Consider the following 21,898-nt stretch of genomic DNA (forward strand, 5'->3'; position numbering starts at 1 on the left):
GGGAATTTCCAACACATCTCCTAAATACAGATTGATTTTTTCTGCTAATTGTTTATAGTGGAAATGAGGAGAAAGAGAAGACCTTTGTATTTGGAGAGCACACTGCGGTCATGTGGTTCTAAGAGCAAAGACCCAGGTGTAATGAGGGTATACTGAAGATACTGATCAGTTTTGCCAAGGGCTAACTATGTGTAGCATTAAATAGTATATTACATTTACAAGTTATTAAATTTTCCATCTTACTACAAAAATGTATTTTTTTTTGTTCTCTCTGTGCATAAATGTCCAAGACTTTCTAAATTCTGTGTGTGTGATGGCAACTTTGTTTGACAGTGGCTAACAAATATTCATCTAAAGATCATTTACTACCTTTGATTGTTTTGAGTCAGAGGGTTTTGCACACCATTTTCCCCAACCCAGGTCAAAGTGTGGAAAACATCCACTCAAAGCCAAGTTTGCATGGCAGATTACCTTCTGTCACAGTCCCTGAGAACCATTATGAATGTCTGGTAGCAACCCCTCCCTGCTTTCTTCTTTTCCTCATATAGGCATTGGTATCAAATAAATGTTAATTAGCCTATGTTTGCTTTTACAGAATAAACCATTATCAGCAAAGGTTACAATCTTTATACTTCAAAAAGAAGTTTGCAGAGCGTGTGGCTGAAGTTAAACCCAAAGTTGAAGGTAAATGAACGGGTCTGGCTTAAAGACTAACAATGGTTATTTGTCAATTTTCTAGCAGAGTCAGGTATTTTGCATCACTTTTTACAATGAAAGCAATAGAAACCCTGGTGACTCTTTCTGCCATGTGTAAACTTGTGTGCAAGAACAGTAAATCCCTTTTATGATGGTGCTAAGAGACAAGACTAACATTCACCTCATGGACCAACAGTGTTATATTCTCTTCCTGTGTTTACCATTGTTGAAAGTTTGAGAGAAAAAGGATAAGCACATAATTTGCAAAACTATGTAATGAGCTACATCATGTCAAAGTCCTTTCCTAATTTTTTCTGCACTACGGTACGTTTATGTTAGTGATGCTATTGAGAAAAGAAAATCTATGTACAATTTTGAAATATCAGAAATATTTATAAAACACCTGCCTATCAAGTAACTGTGAAAGGGAAGCTTGAAATTGAGAATCCTCTGGAGAATCTCAGACTTAACACTCACTAACAATATCATGTGAGACAAACCTGCAAATTTCATCATTGGGATAGGGATAATGGTATCTGGTTCAGAAGGATAGGAAAATATTTATTAATAAGTTTGAAAATAGAAGATTTTATCTCTGTAAGTGATATTCTGACATTTATTAATTAGCATTTAGATAGAAAATCAAGATCAAATCTTGTAGCATTTCTAGTGTTGACAATAGTGTTAATAATACTGGTAGGTGATCTCAGTCATCCCCTTTCTCTCCTTCTCTTCACATTTTGCTTTTGGCTTTTAAATTTCCAAAAATAGTCATTAGCCTGGAATAGTTCATCATTTCCTTCTCCAATTCATTTTACAAATGATGAAACAGAAACAAACAAGTTTGTTGCTTGCTCAAATGTCTGAGGCCAGATTTGAGTTGAGAAAAATGTCTTCCTGTTTCCACATCTAGCACTCTATTTCACCATTTAGATTGTACTAATAGTATAATAGTCCAAATTTAAAAAAAAATCCTTTTGTTGTTATTCATGTGTATGAAGTATAGAAAGCACTGAAACTTCATAGTTTGTATTTTGTTTTTAAGCAATTCGAATTGGGTCAGAAGAGGTGCTAAAAAGCACTGCTTTACGGCAATTGTTAGAAGTAGTCCTGGCTTTTGGAAATTACATGAATAAAGGTCAGAGAGGCAACGCATATGGATTCAAGCTCTCCAGCCTCAATAAGATCGCTGATACAAAATCTAGCATCGACAAGTAAGTACCTTTTGATTTGATTTGAAGTTTTACTTCTTACATTCTTTTGTCACTCATGTCCTCCAAGAGTCTGTGTTCTTCCAGTTTTCCATTTATCACTGACATTTTTCTCTTCTATATGGCTCTTCTCTTTGCCCTTTAATCCTTATTGCTACTTACCAGAGCTTACTACTTTTTCTAAATGTAGACCTGAAGACACCTATTCATGTATGGTTTTAATTTCCACTTTTATGCAGGTGACTCCCAAATCTTGATCTATAGCACTCATTCCTCTCATCTTATGTTTGTCCATGTCACTAATCATGTTTCTACATAAAAAATTTTTAAACACCAAATGACAGAAACTGAGCTTACCACCTCAGTGTGTCCCCTTTACCTTTGGTAATTTCACATGTGCTCTTCAAAGGCACTACCATTTTTGTCATTCTTTCTAGGAGCAAAGTTCTTGATTTTTTTCCTTTACTTTATATCTCCCTCACTTTTTATACCCCATTTACCACCAAGTTAATCATATTGCTTCTTCAGCCTATCAAACTTACACCCTGTTTGTAGTTACCATGTTGATACAAGTTCTCTTGACATTAGCTATGGGTTATTGCAATAGAATACTTGCCTTCTGGCTCTTAGTTCTCCTGTCTTCCTTATTGTGTTGAATATTCTCTTCTTGGATTACTATTTTCATCATTTTACTTTTTTGCTCTTAAGGATCTTTAGGCACTCTCTTTGTCTAAAATCTCCAAACTAAATTCTACCTGATATTTCAGGCTCAACACCAAATCATGCACTTTCCTCCTGTCTCAACCACACATTGACCATTACTTCAAAAATCTGTTTGCTTACTGACTTCCTTCACTATCACAGAGACAGAACTTGTCTATTCCTCTCTGAGTTTTCCCCAATCTGGAATATCTTTCATTATGCCTTCTCAGATTTTAGATCTTGGCTCAAAACTCAGGAAAGCTTCTTTTTCTCTTGACCATCCTCTTGGCACCCTTTCAACCCTTATGAACAATGCCTATACTATATTAGTTAAATTCATTATTGTGTAGAAGTTGCCTTTTTTTTCCTTTTAATGTGCATGTTATGGAATTTCACCTTCATTTGTTAGCTGCTTTAGGATTGGGAACATGTCTTCAGTTTTGTTATCTGTCTCTGCCACAATTCTTATTTAAATGGTTTTGAGCAGCTATTTGAAAATCTATAAATTTTGGTTTAGAAATATTGCCTGAGTGCACAAACTTCAATGAAGCACACTCATTTATCTTTCTCCCTTATGAACAAACTATTCTTATCAGACTATTTGGCAATCTCATTGATATTAATTAACGAGTCTCTCTGTGGTATAATAGATGTAAGTAATGATAATAGAGCTGGGACATTTGATTAGTCTTTTAACACACGTTTGATGGAATCCTGTTGCTTACATCTATTCATAAAAAAGGAGCCACTAATTATTGTTCATTGAAAACCAAACATATGTTGTTATAAGATAGACATTCTTTAAAAATAAAGTTGACCATTTTCTCCTGTCACATGAAGTCCCTAATATTTCCCATTTGGAGTTGAAAGTCTAATATAATTACCTGTTTAATTCTTGTATCATCTGATGGGGGAAGTTTGATTTTAGTATCTTGAGAAGTTTACTCTAGTATTGAATGTAAAACTGGGATACTGCTAAATTGTGATATTTGGAGTATTCTTCATGCTAGAGATTGCAAGACAAGTGATTGTTTTCTAATTATTGATATGTGGAAAAGTTATTTGAATGAGCTCTCCTCTCACAGGAAGACAGCATAATTTCATATAGGCAGAAGGCTTTGAGTTGGTCCCTGATATACTTGTGATGCCTGAGAAAGCTGAGAGACTTTTCTTTTTAAAATTTTCTCTGGGTAATTTTTGTCCTCTATTATCTATTTCATTCACCGAAAATAAAGAGGTTCTATTCTCAGGGCAGGTTTTGGAGAATCCAAAACAGAGTTCTTCATTATTATGGGGATGTAAAATTTTCTGAGCAAGGGACAAATGACAAATTCATGTGCCAATATAATATGAAAAAATCTGGAGGAAGGTATCTAGGACATAGGGCGGACTGCCTTCTTCCCTCCACCCCACTCCCAACCCTGCCCTGGAGGATTTACCAGAGAAAATTTGAACAAAAATCAAATGAGATGAGATGGTATGGGTAATTTGTGACTTATCCTGTTAGAGGGTGTATTTATATGATAAGATTTTAGATTCTTGAAACATGGGTGTTAAAGCTACAAAAATTCACATGTAGATTTACTTGATCCTTTACTACATGTAGTAGATAAATCTCTTACTAGAAGTTATAAGTTTAATAAATATTTATTGCTGGATGGTTCAGTAGATGAAATAATGGGTTTGGAATCAGAAAGATTTGAGTTCAAATCTGGCCTCAGACATTTAATAATTGTGACCCTAAGCAAATCATTTAACCATATTTCTCTCCATTTCCTCATCTGTAAAATGAGCTGGAGAAAAAAGTGGCAAATCACACCAGAATCTTTGCCAAGGAAACTCCAAATGAGGACATGAAGAGTTGAATCTGACTGAATTAAAACAACAAAAAAGTCCCTATTGCTAATGAACCTGGTAAATAGTTATTGCTAAGATATTTATACTCTACATGCTATATTTCTAGTGTAGTATTATAGAACACTTCATTTTTTTATTTGGTACCATGGAAAGAGCACTGGGTTTGGAATCTGAAGAACTCAATTCTAATCTCCTCTGCTATTTAACCCTCTGTGTTCTTAGACAAGCTAGTCACATTTCTAGGTTTCAGTTTCCTTATCTGAAAAATGAAGGAGTTGAAATAGATGGCCTTCTCTGTTATCCTGCAATTTCCTACCTTCCAACCTTTGAACAAGGGAATGCTTGAAAATGCTATCTTATCACCTTTACCTCTTATTATAAGCCTTAGTTTGCTTCCACTCACCTTGAGCAGAAAGATTTTCCCAATGCCCCTAGTTTTTAGTGCTTTTCTTTCTCTTCAAATTATTGTGTTTATATATAAGTTCATATATCTCCTCTGCTTCCTCAATAGAATTTTGTAGTTGAAAATATGAACAGGGATTGGACTTTGTTTTACCTTTACATTCCTAGATCCTACTGCAGTATCTTGCAACATATTAAACAAGTTCTTAGTGGAATTTTGTTGTTTTTGTTGTTCAGTTATTTTTCAGATGTGTCTGACTCTTTTTGACCCTGTGTGGAATTTTCTTGACAAAAAACTGGAGTGGCTTGCCATTTCCTTTTCCAACTCATTTTACAGATGGGGAAACTGAGGCAAATATGGTACAGTGATTTTTCCAGGATTACAGAGTTATTAAATGTATGACTCCAGATTTGAACACAGGAAGATAATTCTTCCTGATTCCAGACCCAACACTTTAGCCACTGTACCATTTCTATAATCTAATAGCTACCCAAGTGCTTATTAAATTAAACAATTTTGAAAAACACGGTCCCTCCTTCAAATTGTTTTAGTGTAGTCTTCTCCATATATTGTAATCATATGAAGCAACTCTAGCTGCTGTTATTGTTGTTGTTTATCCTTAAAAGAGCACTTATCACATCCTGATATTGTGGTCTCGGTACAATATGTTCAGCTGTAGCTGATTAGTCTAATAAAAGTTTGGAAGTCTCTCACTCCTAAGTTACAAGTAGTCCTTTAAAGTCTTGTCACTAGTAGGTAGAATTTAAACTAGAAGCCAAGCTAGGCTCCTAATAATCCACTCTTATACAGCAGCTTTCATTACAGGCTGCCTTTTCTTAGGTCAATTCATTCATCCTATAAATATGTAGTAAGTACTTTCTACTTATAAGGCAGGAAACCAGGATGTATGGAGTAGAAATGGAAATTGGGGAAGGAGGGAAGGTAAAGTACAAAGGAAAATTAGATCCTCTCCTCAACGAGTCAGCAGCCTGATGGGAAAAATTAATACATATGCACTAGTGATTATAATTTAAAGTACAATGTGCACATAGAAATGAATGTGGTACTGTAAGATGTTAGAGTGAGATTATGGCAGTATTTAAGTAGTATGTGTCTAAAATATTACATATTTTAACAAATTTTACTATTTTGCTCTTTTTGTGGCCTCCTGAAGTTTGAATTATAAGATTCTTTATAAATGCTAGGTTAGTAACTTGGTACAGTCACCTAAATGAAGTTTTGAAAAGAATGGAGTTACTAGCAGTTTAACTAAAGTGTAGCCTTATTTGGTTTTTTGTATCTTTGTGGCTGTTCAATATTCACTTTTCTTCTGTCCAGTCTTCAAGAATCTGTGTTTAGATGGATGAGCTTATATTTGGACAGAAATGGAATATGAATAAATAGGCCACAGTTTATATAATCAAGATTTATAGACATACATCCTTTCCACCACCAAAAAATCTGATTAAAATATTTAATGACTTGCTCCATTCCTCATGATAGCAAGTATGTTTGGACTTTGAAATAAAAATATTCAAATTAAATTCTAAGTGTTTTGCTAGGTGCCAATTGCTTCATACATAATTATATGCTGATTGGGTTCGCTCTCTGGTTATTGGGATAATCTCCCTTTCTCCCCCCCAAAAAATGGCAAGGAGAAAGAAAGGACAATCAGAATTATATAAGCAGGCAATCAGCACATAATCAGACTCTGGCTCCTAGAAAAAAAGCAGAACACTTTTTTTCCGCTCAATAAAATTTTATCTTTCCAAATACATGTAAAGATAGTTTTCAACATTCATTTTTTTAAATAAAACTTTGTGTTCCAAATTTTTCTTCCTCCTTCACTTACCTCCTCTCCTCCCCAAGGCAGCAAACAGTCTGATATAGGTTAGATATGTGATATTCTTTTAAACATATTTCTATAGTTGTCATTTTATGCAAGAAAAATCAGACAAAAAGGGGAAAAAACATGGGAAAGGAAAAAAAAAAAAGATGAAAATACTAATTCACATTCAATTCACATTCAGGACCCAAAGTTCACTCTCTAGATGTAATTGGTATTTTCCATCTCAAAGAGCCAAGAACATCCCAATTGGTCACCACATAATCTTGTTACTGTGTACAATGTTCTCCTGAACATTGCTCACAGTTCATATGTCTTCCTAAGAAAATTCCTTTTCTGAAATCAGTCTACTCATCATTTCTTATAGAACAATAATATCCCATTACCTACATACACTATAACTTATGCAGCCATTTCCCAGCTAATGGACTTCCACTCAACTTCCAGTTCCTTGCCACTATAAAAAAAGAGCTGCTACACACATTTTTGCACATGTGTCCTTTTTTTTTTTTAATCATCTCTTTGTAGTAAGTAGTGTGGAGTTAGCAGTGAGACTGCTGTATGCACAGTTTTATAGCCCTGTGAGCATAGTGCCAAATTGTTATCCAGAATGGTTGGATAATTTCACAACTTCACCAACAATGTATCAGTGTCTCAGTTTTCCCACATCACCCCCTCCAACATTTATCAATATCTTTTCCTGTCATCTTAGCCAATCAGACTGTGTGAAGTGGTGCATGAGAGTTGTCTTAATTTGCATTTCTCTAATCAATAGTGATGTAAAGCATTTTTTTTCATATGACTAGAAATGGTTTTAATTTCTTCATCTGAAAATTGTTCATATCCTTTGACCATTTATCAATTGGAGAATGACTTGTATTCTTATAAATTTGAGTCAAATCTCTCTATATATATTAGAAATGAGGCTGTGAAAAAGCAGAATACTTTCCATCTGAACTAATTCTAATTGAAGAAAGAGGCAGTCAAAGATATAATAATAATAATAATAATAATAATAATAATAACAGGCACTTCAAAAAACATTTTTATACTCGAAAATTGATAAGGAATTTTATATCTCATTTGGACTTCAAAACACTGTGAGATAGTTATGTTGTGAATAATATCCCCATGTTATAAAAAAAGAAACCAAGACTTACAGATATTTAGATTTTCCCATGATCATCTAGCTAATAAATGTCAGAGACAGAATTTTAAAGCCAGGTCTTTTCTATTTACTCATATATATGTTGTACTAAACAAACATTACTTGACAACTATATAATTCAGATGTTTCTGGGTCAAAAAGAATCATTATTGTTTAAAAGAAATATCCATTTAAAAATATTATTTTGGGGGCAGCTAGGTGGCGCAATGATTAAAGCACCAGCCATGAAGTTAGAAGGACCTGAGTTCAAATTTGGTCTCAGACACTTAGCATCTCCTAGGTATGTGACCCTGAGCAAGTCACTTAACCCCAATTGCCTCAACAAATACACACACACACACACACACACACACACACACACACACACACACAAATAAATAAAATTTTGGAGCTCATATACAAACTCTGAGCTAGCACAATACTGCTCAGCACCTAAGCATTTAACCTGCAAATTGTGGACCAGATATGCCTACGTACTCTTGGGGTGCAGTTCACCTAAGATTTTTAGACACAACATGCTAACTTAATTGCTAGCACATATAAGTTAGTAGGTCACTAGAGTCTAAACATCTGCCCACTCTACCACTGTATGACTGAATATTGCTAAGTGTCATCCTTAGGCACATATGAATTATAATTGAAGTACAATTTAATTATATGATTAAATTCATGCAGTCTATACATTAATTTCTGATTATGTGATCCAGTATGAAAAGCTTTTATATGTACCTGGCCTACAGTATCAAATTCTCACCTTTTTAATATACATAAACTTAATAGAATCATAGATTTAGAGGGGAAGGATACTCTAGAGGCAATCAAATCCAAATCCCTTCTCCCTTCATCAGTGCTCTATCTCCTCTGCTAATGTTTAAGACTTCAGATTGAAAAGTGCTTACATATCTAATAGCTATGTCTTGGAGCTTTTTTTAAAAGGGTGGTCCTAGGATTATTTGAACTGTGATAAGATTATTTTAGTTTCCAATACATACTTAGGACTCACTTTAGGACCTTTTGTCTTTCTCATCAACTTTGCTCAAACAAGAAAGTGAGTTTTATCCAATAATGGCATTTAATGAAAGAATCTTAAAAGTAGAGGACAAATTTTGACAAGAATGATTTATAGATAGAATATCAATTGTAGGCAATTGGGTTATTGGAGCCTTAAATATAGTTTGTTCATAAAGGGGAATTTTTTTTAACTTTTTAATTTTTTTTTAAAATTAATTTTATAATTATAACATTTTTTGACAGTACATATGCATAGGTAATTTTTTACAACATTATCCCTTGTACTTCCTTCTGTTCCGAATTTTCCCCTCCTTCCCTCCACCCCCTCCCCTAGATGGCAGGCATTCCCCTACATATTAAATATCTTATAGTATATCCTAGGTACAATATATATGTGCAGAACCGAATTTTGTTGTTGTTGTTGTTGCAAAGGAAGAATTGGATTCGGAAGGAAAAAATAACCTGGGGAGAAAAACAAAAAAATGCTAACGGTTTACACTCATTTCCCAGTGTTCCTTCTCTGGGTGTAGCTGATTCTGTCCATCATTGATCAATTGGAACTGGATTAGCTCTTCTCTATGTTGAAGATGTCCACTTCCATCAGAATATATCCTCATATAGTATTGTTGTTGAAGTGTATAATGATCTCCTAGTTCAGCTCATTTCACTCAGCATCAGTTGATGTAAGTCTCTCCAAGCCTCTCTGTATTCATCCTGCTGGTCATTTCTTACAGAACAATAATATTCCATAACATTCATATACCACAATTTACCCAACCATTCTCCAATTGATGGGCATCCATTCAGTTTCCAGTTTCTAGCCACTACAAAAAGAGCTGCCACAAACATTTTGGCACATACGGGTCCCTTTCCCTTCTTTAGTATTTCCTTGGGATATAAGCCCAGTAGCGGCACTGCTGGATCAAAGGCCATATATGTACATTTTGATAACTTTTGGGGCATAATTCCAGATTGCTCTCCAGAATGGTTGGATTCTTTCACAACTCCACCAACAATGCATCAGTGTCCAAGTTTTCCCACAGCCCCTCCAACATTCATCATTATTTGTTCCTATCATCTTAGCCAATCTGACAGGTGTGTAGTGCTATCTCAGAGTTGTCTTAATTTGCATTTCTCTGATCAATAGTGATTTGGAACACTCTTTCATATGAGTGGAAATAGTTTCAATTTCATCCTCTGAGAGTTGTCTGTTCATATCATTTGACCTTTTATCAATTGGAGAATGGCTTGATTTCTTATAAATTAAAGTCAATTCTCTGTATATTTTGGAGATGAGGCCTTTATCAGAACCTTTAACTGTAAAAATGTTTTCCCAATTTGTTACGTCCCTTCTAATCTTGTTTGCATTAGTTTTGTTTGTGCAAAACCTTTTTAATTTGATGTAATCAAAATTTTCTATTTTGTGATCAATAATGATCTTCAGTTCTCCTTTGGTCACAAATTCCTTCCTCCTCCACAAGTCTGAGTGGTAAACTATCCTATGTTTCTCTAATTTATTTATGATCTCATTCTTTATGCCTAAATCATGGACCCATTTTGATCTTATCTTGGTATATGGTGTTAAGTGTGGGTCCATATCTAATTTCTGCCATACTAATTTCCAGTTTTCCCAGCAGTTTTTTGTCAAATAATGAATTCTTATCCCAAAAGTTAGGATCTTTGGGTTTGTCAAACACTAGATTGCTATTTTTATTCACTATCGTAAAGGGGAATATTTAACCTACTTTTCCTGCCATTGCAATGTATTAGTTTTCCTAGCAAACTTTTTTTTGATACCTACATTGTAAAAGTAAACTTTAGTCCAGTCCCTTTAGAAATTGTGGAGTTTTTGAAAGAGAGGTATCATAAAGCTTCTTATAGCCTTAAACTACACTGTTTTTTGACATCTTAAAAAGGTGTTTTCATATTTGTATTTGTATATATATGTTTGTGTGTATATCCAGTATCTTTATTAAAAACAATTAAGTTATATAAATAATAGGTAAATGTTGATCATTCCTAATACTTTTCCCTGCTCTAATTCTAGGAACATTACCTTATTGCACTATCTCATAACCATTGTGGAAAAGAAATATCCCAAGGTACTCCATCTGAATGAGGAATTGCGTGATATTCCACAAGCAGCAAAAGTGAAGTAAGTGCTGAACTCATTTAGTGGGAATGATCTGACTGTTTTCCTCTAGTTCTGCACATCACTTTGTGTTGCACAAAACTTTGATTCTTTAATAGCATTAACTTTGCCTATTAGGGTTCCACCCATTTGCTTTCCTGAGGCTATTATGTAAACAGTGAACTGTACCCTCTCTGCTAAAATAGACTTTGTAGTGGTTAGTCTTTTATTTCTGTCACCCATGCAGGTGTAGCATGAGCTACTCACTTTAGCACCATGTGGTCACTAAGCCTACTATATATGGAAAGGAGTTCAAGAATGTGCCTCATAAGATCTAGGAAACTAATTCTTTAAAAATATTTCATAGCTTTATTTGCAATTTTCTTAAGCATTATTATATAGTGACTCATGAGCTGTCAAGTGATTAACCTCTCCATTTTTTAAAAATTTACTATAAACTCATAGAAAAACAATTTCAAGGAGATTTAAACATTCCAATTTGTATTAAGTAAATACTGCAAAAGGATAAAGACATTTAAAAAGTCAGTGGTTTTGTTTAAAGTAATATATAGAGAACAAATGGGTTTTGGTTCATGATTATAGATTTAGAAATGAGAGATTATGAACTTCCTCATTTTTACAGAGGAGGCATAGAGGTTCTGAGAGGTTATGACTTAGGATTACAGGGAGAGAAAACATTATTGAAAAATAAAGCAGGTAGGCCTATGCATCCTCCTGCAAAGGAGTAAGAGTGGTTAAGCTAATATAGGACCAATGTTTAAGATTTTTTTTTTTAACTTTCCATGCCTTTTTCCAACCCAAAACAAAACTTGAATGATAAAAATAATAAAACTGAAAAGAGAGATGAAAGCATATACACACCAAAGAAAAACAACTTTTATAGCAAAGAGTTTAAGAAATTTTACAGAATTGACTTTTCCTCATTCTCTTCCTTTAAACCTTTACATTTACTGCTTTGGGATTTTGGTTATTTCTGTGTTGAATTGTTACTGTGTGTGTTATCTCGTTACAATCCAGTTGCAAGTTTGACATAATGAGCAAAAGTAATTTTCTTGCTTGATTATGTAATGTTTAGGGTCATGGGCTGGATTTTTGCTATCATTAATACTGGAAACTCAGTCTACCAGAGCAGTCCTATAATTTCTAGTCTATAACTTATAGTGTTAGAATTGCCTGGATGAACATTGAGAAGTTGTATGATTTGTCCCAGGTTGTGCAACCTGTGTATGTCAGAGGTAGGACTTGAACCCAGATCTTGGCTTCAGGACTGGCCTGTTAAGTAATATTTTGAAATGTAAAAGGCCAAAGGCTGGAATAGTGATGTGAAAAAAAAATCTAAATGAAATCAATGTGTGTAGTATATACTAAAAACTCCACTTATTAGTAAAAGGCTCATAGACAATTGGGGAAAGATCCAAAAAAGAAAAAAGTGATTTGAATATAAAATTTATGAAAATTTGCTCAGTAGAATTCCTTTTGGTTGGAATTTAAAGCTGCAGCACTTATAATTCTCGAATTTTAGTGCTATTCAAGTTTTTAGGGGCATAGAATGCAAATATGACTTTGGTTCAACCTAAGTTCAAACTAAGTTTACTTAGTTGTGTTGAAGGGAACCAAATATAGCAAAGTGTAGTCATTTTTGTGTATGTAGTGGTTTGCCTCCATTTTAGATGTAATATTGACAGGATTGTATGTAATACATGATTTTTTAATCTACATATGTTCCCAGAGGTTGTTAAAAAATAAAATAAAATAAAAAAGGGTTTAAGAAGAAGCAGGAATTGAGTTACTTTAGACTTTATTTTACTGCCAGTAGTTTTCCTGAGAGAAATCTTGAAACAGAAGAAAATTAGGAGTAGAAAATAAACTGGTCAATTAAGTATAAATAGTGAATGTTACTTGTTTGAGTGGATTTCTCACTGAAGTGTTGCTATTTACAACAGCATGACTGAACTGGACAAAGAAATAAATACCCTGAGGAGTGGTTTGAAAGCTGTGGAGGCCGTGAGTATCCTTGGTTAGATTCCTAAGCCATTTTCATTATTTTGGGTTCTAGTCATTTTTATCTAGCAATGAGATAATCACTAAGGGGTTGGAGAGTGGGGTAGAGCATGCTTTTTCCAAAGCAGTGAAATTGTGGGAAGTAATCTAGAATGTGTCTAATTTGAGTTCTAATTGAATTTATGTTCAATTCCTATTATTTAAAACCTAAGTGCCATATCCTCTTAAAAAGTTTTCTCCTTTTCTCTCCCTCCTGGAGCTCCATTCTATTTATTAATAATCATACCTCCTCAATTTCACATAAATACTTAACTTGTACTTCCTTCTTGAACTTTTAAAAAATAGGACATTTAAAAAATTAATATAAATCTTTCTTCTTTCCTTCTTACCTCCTTCACCCTTAATTGAAAAGGAAAGAAAAACAAAATTCATAACAAATACACCCATTCAAGCAAAATAAATTTCTTTGTTTTCCACATTCAGATGTGGGGGGAGGAGAGGTAGAATGATTGTGGATATATAATATTCTCTCTCTTTCTCTCTCTCACACACACACACGCTTTTTAAAATTTGCACTTTGAGTCTATCACTTGGCAGGAATGGATAGTAAACAAATTTTCAAAAGTATTTTTATTTAAAATTGTTTATACCATATATGTACTCCCCTCCTCAAAAAAAAAAAAAAAAATCAAACAATTGAGCCAGACATGGAGTAAAGTTTTGAAATGATTTATGTCTCATTCAGCTAGACAATCTCATGAACTTATATATCATTTTTTTGTATAATTCTGTATGTAAGTGTTAGATCCCTCACTTGGATTCTAAGCCATATTAGGGCAGGGATCATGTTGATCTAAACTTTGTATCTCCCCCTTGGATTAAAACTGTACATGAGTACTTAATAAATGTTAAACTCAAATTGCTTAAAGAAGAAAGGTTTAAATATAATACTATAATTGCTACAAGACTGAAGAAATCACTTTAGGATAAAGATCTTTGGAAATGACAAAGCTCTGCTATTTAAAGTAATTTAATTTCTTAAAGTGACTTTCCAGTTGTTTCAGTTAGACCTGATTCTCCATGACCCCATTTGGATTTTTCTTGGCAAAGATACCACTCTGGTTCTTAAGTTCATTTTACAGATGAGGAAATTGAGGCAGAGTTAAATGACTTGTCCAGGGGTACATAACTAGTGCACTAGATTTGAACTCAAGTTTTCTGACTCCAGACCAACACGGGAAACTTCACCCGGCCCGGACACGGAAATGATTGACAGATTGATAGCTCTTTCTCGATTCTATGAACTGTACCATCTAGCTACCCAGCTTTTTGAAGACACTTATTTAAGAAAGACAATTTGTAGCACAGTGGAGCACAAAGACCTGGATCCAAAACCCATTTCTTACACATATTGGTATTGTGACCTCGGATAACTTATTAAATTTGGCAGTTCTCTGTGTAATACTCTATAGGATGCAGGAAAATGCTGACCTACATTAGCAAAGGAAGTTCCTGTTGGGGAGCTCTTCACCCCAGTTAAATCACAGCACTAGTTCTTATCCTTAATATCTAATTATAAATAAAATGCCTAATGCCTAACCTTTTGTTTATTTTCTTATAACATTAGGGGAATGTGTTGAAAGGAGAAAGGAGAGATTATATACATAATCCCCAAATTATTTTTATTTTTATTTTTTTGTTCAATTAAGTAACAAAAAAAAAATGATGACCTAATTTAGTGAAATATTTTTCTTTTGGCCCCAGTAGCCACAGGCATCATGAGATGAGCACATAAGGCATGCTTGCAATTTTTTTAGGTCATTGTGTAGAAGGGTCAGTCTGCTTTATGGCCCTATTTTGTTGCAATTTCATCTCTGTTTAGTAAAAGGCTCTCATGGGAATAGTATTGAAGGAACTAAACCCAAAGGTCTGTATAAGGACAGTACGTTCTGTCTTTTGCATCTGAACTGCTGATTCAATGTGGCTTATAAAGGAGATGAAAGGAAATTTAGATGAAATAACCTCCTTATTCAAGCTTTAATGATGGAATCACTAATTAGAACCATTTCTTTTTCTGGGACTCCCCTACTCCCTATCTCAAAGCAGGACAGTATAAAGTGTGGAGTCCCAAACTCAGTGTCAGGAAGCATCTAATCCCACACAAGAAGATTACTAGCTGCAGACAGGACCATTAACAAAATGGGAATTTAACTGTAACTATATGCCTAGTAGGCTTATTGTGAAGACAACAATTTGCAGGAAAACAAACAAACAAACAAACAAACATTTTGGCCTTTTGGGGAGGGTATTGGTGAGGTTCTAAAGGATATCATAGTCAACCTTATAATGTTACAGATCAGGAAACTTAATAAAAAAGAAATAAAATAATTCATCCAAGGACACATAGCAAGTTAATGAAAGAATTAGGACTGAACTCAGGTCTTCCAACTCCTCATAAGGGTATTTTTTTCCATATATCATGCTCTATAGTACTTGTGCCAGCTTGCCAATAACTATAATATGGTATTTAAGATAAAGCAAAAGGCCTCTTCACCTTATCCAGATTCCCATCATCCAGTGAATTGTGCTTGGATAGCATAGGGATAGGGACTGGATCTGTGATTTTCTGGAATTAGAAACTCTTGAATGAGGAAATACTGTTTTGTACTTTTTTCTTTTTAGTCTCAGATGGTTGCTTAGAGCACTGAATTTAAGTGCCTTATTTAAGGTCACAGAGCCAGTATAAGTCAGAGGCAGGATATGAACTCAGATCTTTCTTCAGCTCTCTTTCACTGTACCATCCTAACTCTCAGTTGATATTAATATACAATGCCATTTTCTTTGGAAATATCCTTATCCCCTTAAAGAATAGACTTCTTATGAAACTAACTCTCCCATATTTAGCCACTGAATTCTTTTTTTCTTTTCCCTTCAACTGTCTGGTTTAGGTCTTTACATTGTATATTAGTATCCCCAGCAAGGGTATGCAGAACTTAAAGATTGGTAAAACTCAAATCATTTGTTCTTGACTTTTCTTTATCTGCATGGCTAAAATGTTTGGCAGGTTGAGCTGAAATAAATAACTAGAATTAGGATTATCTACTAATTTCCATCATTCATCCTATCCCTTTAATCCTTAGCTCCAGGGAAAGCTTGTTTTAAGAGGTCCTCTACCTCAGATACCTAGGGTTCAAGTCTTTACCCTGATACTTACTGATTTTGTGACCCTGGGTAGGTTACCTACCTACTTAAACAACTCCCAAACTGCAAAGTCCAAAGCAATTGCTAATTTGCATTAGTAGGAGTTTCTTCATCAATGAAGCCATAGATCTGGACAAAAAATACATAAAACAAAACAAAAATACTTCTTAACATGAATAATTGAGAGTTGACTGTTTGAAAAGATGAATGTATATATTAAAAACTGCAAGAACAGCAAAACCAGATAGCTATAGAAAAAGAGAGCAAGTGATACCTAGCATTCCTAGAGGGCAGTTAGAGGGCACAATGGAGAGAGTACTAGCCCTTGAGTCAGGAAGAATTGAGTTGAAATGTGACTTCACTTACTAGATCTGTGACCCTGGGCAAATCATCTAATCTTATTTGCTTCAGTTTCCTCATCTATGAAATGAACTGGAGAAGGAAATGGCAAACCATTTCAATATCTTTGCCAAGAAAACCCCAAATGGCACAGAGAGTCCTATGACTGAAAAACAACAATATAGAATTCCTGGGAATAAACAACTGATCACCAGAAGTTTAACTGTTAAATTGTCAGGTTTTTGATATAATCCTATTAATTTGTATAACTTTTGAAGCTACTGATTTGACTGAAGAAGAAAAGGAGCAGGGGGAAGAATGAATAAAATCCAAGTGTGAGAGCATAATTTTGACAGTCTTATAGTCATAAAGGCCTTGAAAGCCAAATCACTTAACATCTTTTCTTCAATTCCTCATTCATTTAACATCCAAATTCTTGTCCACTTCTCAAAGTAGGTTTATTTATTTATTTACTTGTTGCTAAGTATTTTAGATATTGATAAGTAGCTGCATTTGAATATTTAATTTAGTAAATATGTATTTTTATTATTATGTATTTATTACTGTGTGCAAGCCACTCTGCAAAGAACAATGGAGATATATAAATATAGATAGTGGAGGACAGAAGTCTCTAGTGTTATATATTCCATAGGGTCATGAAGAGTCAGACATGATTCAACAACAACCTATACACACACACATATGTATATGTGTGAATACTTTTGTATATAAAGATAACATTGCCCCTGTCCTCAAGAGGACAAATCCAAATGCTTTATGGATATTGGGGGATGAAAAAAATCACTTTGAACTATGAGACTTAGGAAAAGGTTTTATAGAGGAGTGGCAATAGAATTGAGTTCTGAAACAAAAGGAAAACTCCAAAGGTAGAAATCTAGGCATGGAAGACAGATTACACAGTGAGTTCTTTTCCAAGCCTCCAATGAAAGAAATCATATGGGGATGCTCCTTAATTGGGAAATGGCTGAACAAGTTGTAGCATATGATGTTGATGGAGAACTTTTGTACCATGGGAAATGAAGAGAAGGATGGTTTCCAAAAAAAAATGGCAACATCTTTATGAACTGATAAGTGAAGGGAGAACCAGAAGATCATTGTACACAGTAGTAATGATCAACTGTAAAAGATTTGGGTCCTCTGATCAGTACAATTAGAAAGGTCTCATTGTGAAAAAAATGCTATCCACCTCTGAGATAGAATTAATGAAATTTGAGTACAAATTGAAGTATAATTTTTTCACTTTTCTTACTTGCTTTTTTAAAAAAATATAATTAATATGGAAATAAGTTTTGCATGATTTCTCCTGTATAATTTATTTCATTGCTTGCCTTCTCGGTGGGTGGGGGAGAAAGAAGGGAGAGAATTTGGAAAACAACATTAAAAAAGAAGAGAATGTCCAAAATAAATAATGAATTTAAATGTTAGAAGCCTTAAGAAACAATAGTCTTAGGTGAGTGGAACATAGAGAATACATTAAAAAGAAATAGTACAAAATAAAAGTCAGAAAATAGTTTGGAGCCAGATTGTGGAAAGCTTTAAATGCCAGACCAAGCAGTATGTATTTTGTCTTCTAGGTAGCAAGAAACCATTGAAAAGTTTTAATCATGGGAAGACATAGCAATACCAATGTGTCTGCATTAATAGCAGAAGATCAAAGTATCTATGTATATGAGAGGGGAGGAGAAGAGGATATAAGTGAATAAATGAACATAGATTTGCTTAAATTTGGTGCTTACTACAGAAGAAAAATGTTATCTGTGACTTTGAAGAGTAACATTGAGAACAAAATTGTGTGTTTAAGGAATTGGAATACCAGAAGTCTCAACTGTCTCAACCTGGAGACAAGTTCGTCTCTGTTGTTAGCCAGTTTATTGCAGTAGCGAGCTTCAGCTTTTCTGATGTGGAAGACCTTCTAACTGAAGCTAAAGAACTGGTAAGTCTCACCCTTTTCTGTTGAGAGATGGGGGGGTATCTGCAGGCTTGAAAAATATTTCAGTAGGGACAAGAATATGATCCAAGTGCTAGGAAGTAGGAAGGAAAGTGGAAATTAACAATTCAAATTCCCTTACTCAAAATACTCATATAGGCTTAATCAATCACTGGATGGGCATTGCCTCACACAGACTGAAACCTAGGAAAGGTCTTAGCTTAAAAAGGCCACGGCCTCACATTGAATCCCTAGCTATCTCTAGTTGTCCTAATTATTTCTTGCCACTGGACCCAGATGGCTCTGAAGTAGAAGGAAGCTGGTGGTGACTTGATGAATCCTCCCTGACTAAAATCCAATTCACTTATAAGTCATGACTTCTCCTTCCTGATGTCATGATTATCTTCAAGAACAAAGGATAAACAACAACAAACTTATACAACTTAGATTAGTTTCATTTTTAGGCCTGAAGTCAGTAATTAAAGGAAAGAGTTTCACTGACTTTTAATTCTGTAGACTGAAAGTTCTAAACAACTTAGAACAACTTTACTGCTATGTTCATTTTTCCCTTAGTCACTTTAGAGCAGGCATTTTTAACCTGGGCTCTATGAATCTGATGTATTTCAGTAGTATTAAAAATACTAATAGCTAGTTTGTAATCCAGAGGTATGTACACATAGGTGTGCGTGTATTTGTGTGTGTGTGTGTGCGTGTGTGTTTAAAAATATCACTTCAGATTTGCAAAGTGCTTTATAAATATTTTCCCATTTGACTCTTACAACAACCCCTAAGAGTTAGGTGCTATTATTATCCCCAATTTACATATGAGGATACTGAGGCAAAGTGACCTGTCCAAGATCACATAATTAGTAAATGTTTGAAGTAGAATTTGAACTTTGGTCTATTTAACTCCAAGATTGCTCACATAGCATTTCATTTTGTAGTTCGCAAAACATTCATTACTTTGAAGAAGATTAATAATCTCTGATCCTGATTAATTTTCATTTGTATATTAGATTTCTATAAAACTTTTTCCTTCAGAGCAATTTAAGTGAATGAATCTCTGGAGGCAACCTAATGACCCCTCCCAACTAAGACTATCTCAGTTTTACCTCATTCTTCTAACTTCACTAGTACTTCCAAGATCTCCATTCCTTAATATTCTTAAACCATTATGCCTGCTGATTCCACTTCTCACCTGTCCCAGCCTTGACCTTATTTATAGTTAATTCATTCAACACTACCCTGTCCTTTACTTTTAAATCCTTTGTCCCATTTAGCATTTGTTAAAGTTTACAATTTGCTGAGCACTAATATAGAAATAAAAATATCTTTAAAAAGAAAGAGAAGGAATATACATTCTAATAGGGGAAGACCACACATAAAAGGAAATTGAGGAAGGGAGGTAAAGGTACCTAAGCAGGGGTGGGGGTATTGAGGTGGCCAGATTGGGATGAAGTCTTAAATGCAGAATGCAGTTTGGATAGGAATGAACTTTATCTTGCTTGAGCATCTTCTTTAAAGAACTCTTTAGGTTCTAGGATGAGTAATGCAATCAGAAAAAGAGTCCATAGGGGCAGAGGATTCCATGTGGATTTCAACACTGAAGACCTGGGGAATGATAAAGGAAGTCTGGAATACAACCTGGAGAAAAATGAGAAAGCATATGTGATAATAATCACCTATTATTAAATTAAATTAAATCATATTAGTTGTATGGCATTCCATCTATCACTGGGCTTATTCTTAAGCTTTTTTTTTAGCTTTATGTAGTCTTTTAGGATTGAGATGCAGAATTAGAGTAGAATGTTAGTAAAGGAAGAAGATAATATTGGGGCTGGTAAACTAGAGTCTAGCTTCTTAAATTTTGGTTCTCCACCCCAAATGGGGTCTTGTAACTGAATATGAGGGTTACAAAACTACGTTTTATCATCAGCAAATGTTTGATTAGTATGCCTATTACATATTCAGGTTCATGTAAAATTCTGAGGGGTGAAAATTGGTCATTAATGGAAAAGGTTTAAGAAGCTGAGGATGTAGTAGAGGATGACTGATTTTTGTGACAATTAGTCATATTTATAATTAGATAAAACAAAGCTAACATTGCAAAGTTTGGAAGGATTTGGATCTGGAAAAAAAGAAAATACAACTCAGACAGTAGAAAGGATTTCATTGGGTCCCACAAGTGGTAATGGCAAAGAAAGATCTAAGTCCAAGTCTGTCTCACTACATTATATTCCTATCAAAAGGCTGCTGTCAATAGCAACTGGCTAAGTGCTATCTATTCACTCCTCGGACACACATTTTAAAATTAGTTTGTGTCAGCAGCCATGCTTCCAGCTATAAGTTCTATTGCATTTCCCCAACAAGTACTGTTTGTGCCAGGACTAACTTAGCATACCCAAATAGTTTTTGCTGCTTTGGAGTACAGTGAAAAGCAACTAGGCAGGAGTTAATCTTTAAAAAAAGAACATCAAATCCACAAGATCAGCTTTTTTTTTTTTTTTTAATTGTTTTGTTGTTTTGTTTGTTTTTGTTTTTTTTTTTGGAGGCTGGGGTTAAGTGACTTGCCCAGGGTCACACAGCTAGGAAGTGTTAAGTGTCTGAAACCAGATTTGAACTCAGGTCCTCCTGAATTCAAGGCTGGTGCTCTATCCACTGCGCCACCTAGCTGCCCCTAGATCAGCTTTTGAATGACTATGTGAGTTTGAGTTTAGACCAGATTTCTACAACATTCTGCATCTAAAATATACACATACAATTGCCAGTACTGGGATTACTGGATAAAGAGGTTATTCAGGACTGGTAGAAATTACCAAACTTTTAATGCTTTAATGACACAACCATAGATGGTCTATTCTTGTATTGATATATCCTTAAACTTTACGAAATGGAAAACTGAGTGTTATAGACAAAGTTATTTCTCTCTTTTTTTTTCTTTTTGGTGATGACTTTAATATATATTATTGATTTCTTTTGTTTTGAAATCACTATCATTTCCAGTTATGAAACAAATGACTCACCTCCTTCCCAGGGAGCCATTCTTTGTAGCACAGAATTTTATAGTACAGAAAGATATATACAATGTTCTATACCCTTCCTTATCCTCCACCTCATCAATTTTTATTCAAGGCCAAGTTTCTATTTTCTAATTTGATGACTTCTGTGTAGCATTTAACACGGAGTACTTTTTACTCCTGGCATTACTCTTTTCATTTTCATGATTTTTCCTCCTGCCTGATTACTGTTCTTTCTCAGTCACTCTGTTTTTGCTATAGCCAGCTAGGTGACATAGTGGACCAGAGTAGTAGGTCTGGAGTCTGGAAGACCTGAATTCAAAACTATGTGGCCATTGGCAAGTCA

At 34.4% G+C, this 21,898-nt stretch overlaps 1 protein-coding gene across 4 annotated transcripts in view; it reads left to right on the forward strand.

The window, feature by feature from the left end:
- The window catches only part of DAAM1 (dishevelled associated activator of morphogenesis 1), a 203,974-nt gene that overhangs the window by 178,650 nt on the left and 3,426 nt on the right, over nt 1–21,898 (forward strand). For all 4 annotated transcript variants that reach the window (XM_074290244.1, XM_074290248.1, XM_074290245.1 and 1 more), the window contains 5 exons: nt 596–684; nt 1,742–1,910; nt 10,942–11,049; nt 12,990–13,050; nt 18,410–18,541. In XM_074290244.1, the coding sequence (XP_074146345.1) occupies nt 596–684; nt 1,742–1,910; nt 10,942–11,049; nt 12,990–13,050; nt 18,410–18,541 (559 nt within the window). The remainder of the gene's footprint in view (nt 1–595; nt 685–1,741; nt 1,911–10,941; nt 11,050–12,989; nt 13,051–18,409; nt 18,542–21,898) is intronic.

This window comes from Sminthopsis crassicaudata, chromosome 2 (genome assembly GCF_048593235.1).
Source record: "Sminthopsis crassicaudata isolate SCR6 chromosome 2, ASM4859323v1, whole genome shotgun sequence".
Taxonomy (NCBI): domain Eukaryota; kingdom Metazoa; phylum Chordata; class Mammalia; order Dasyuromorphia; family Dasyuridae; genus Sminthopsis; species Sminthopsis crassicaudata.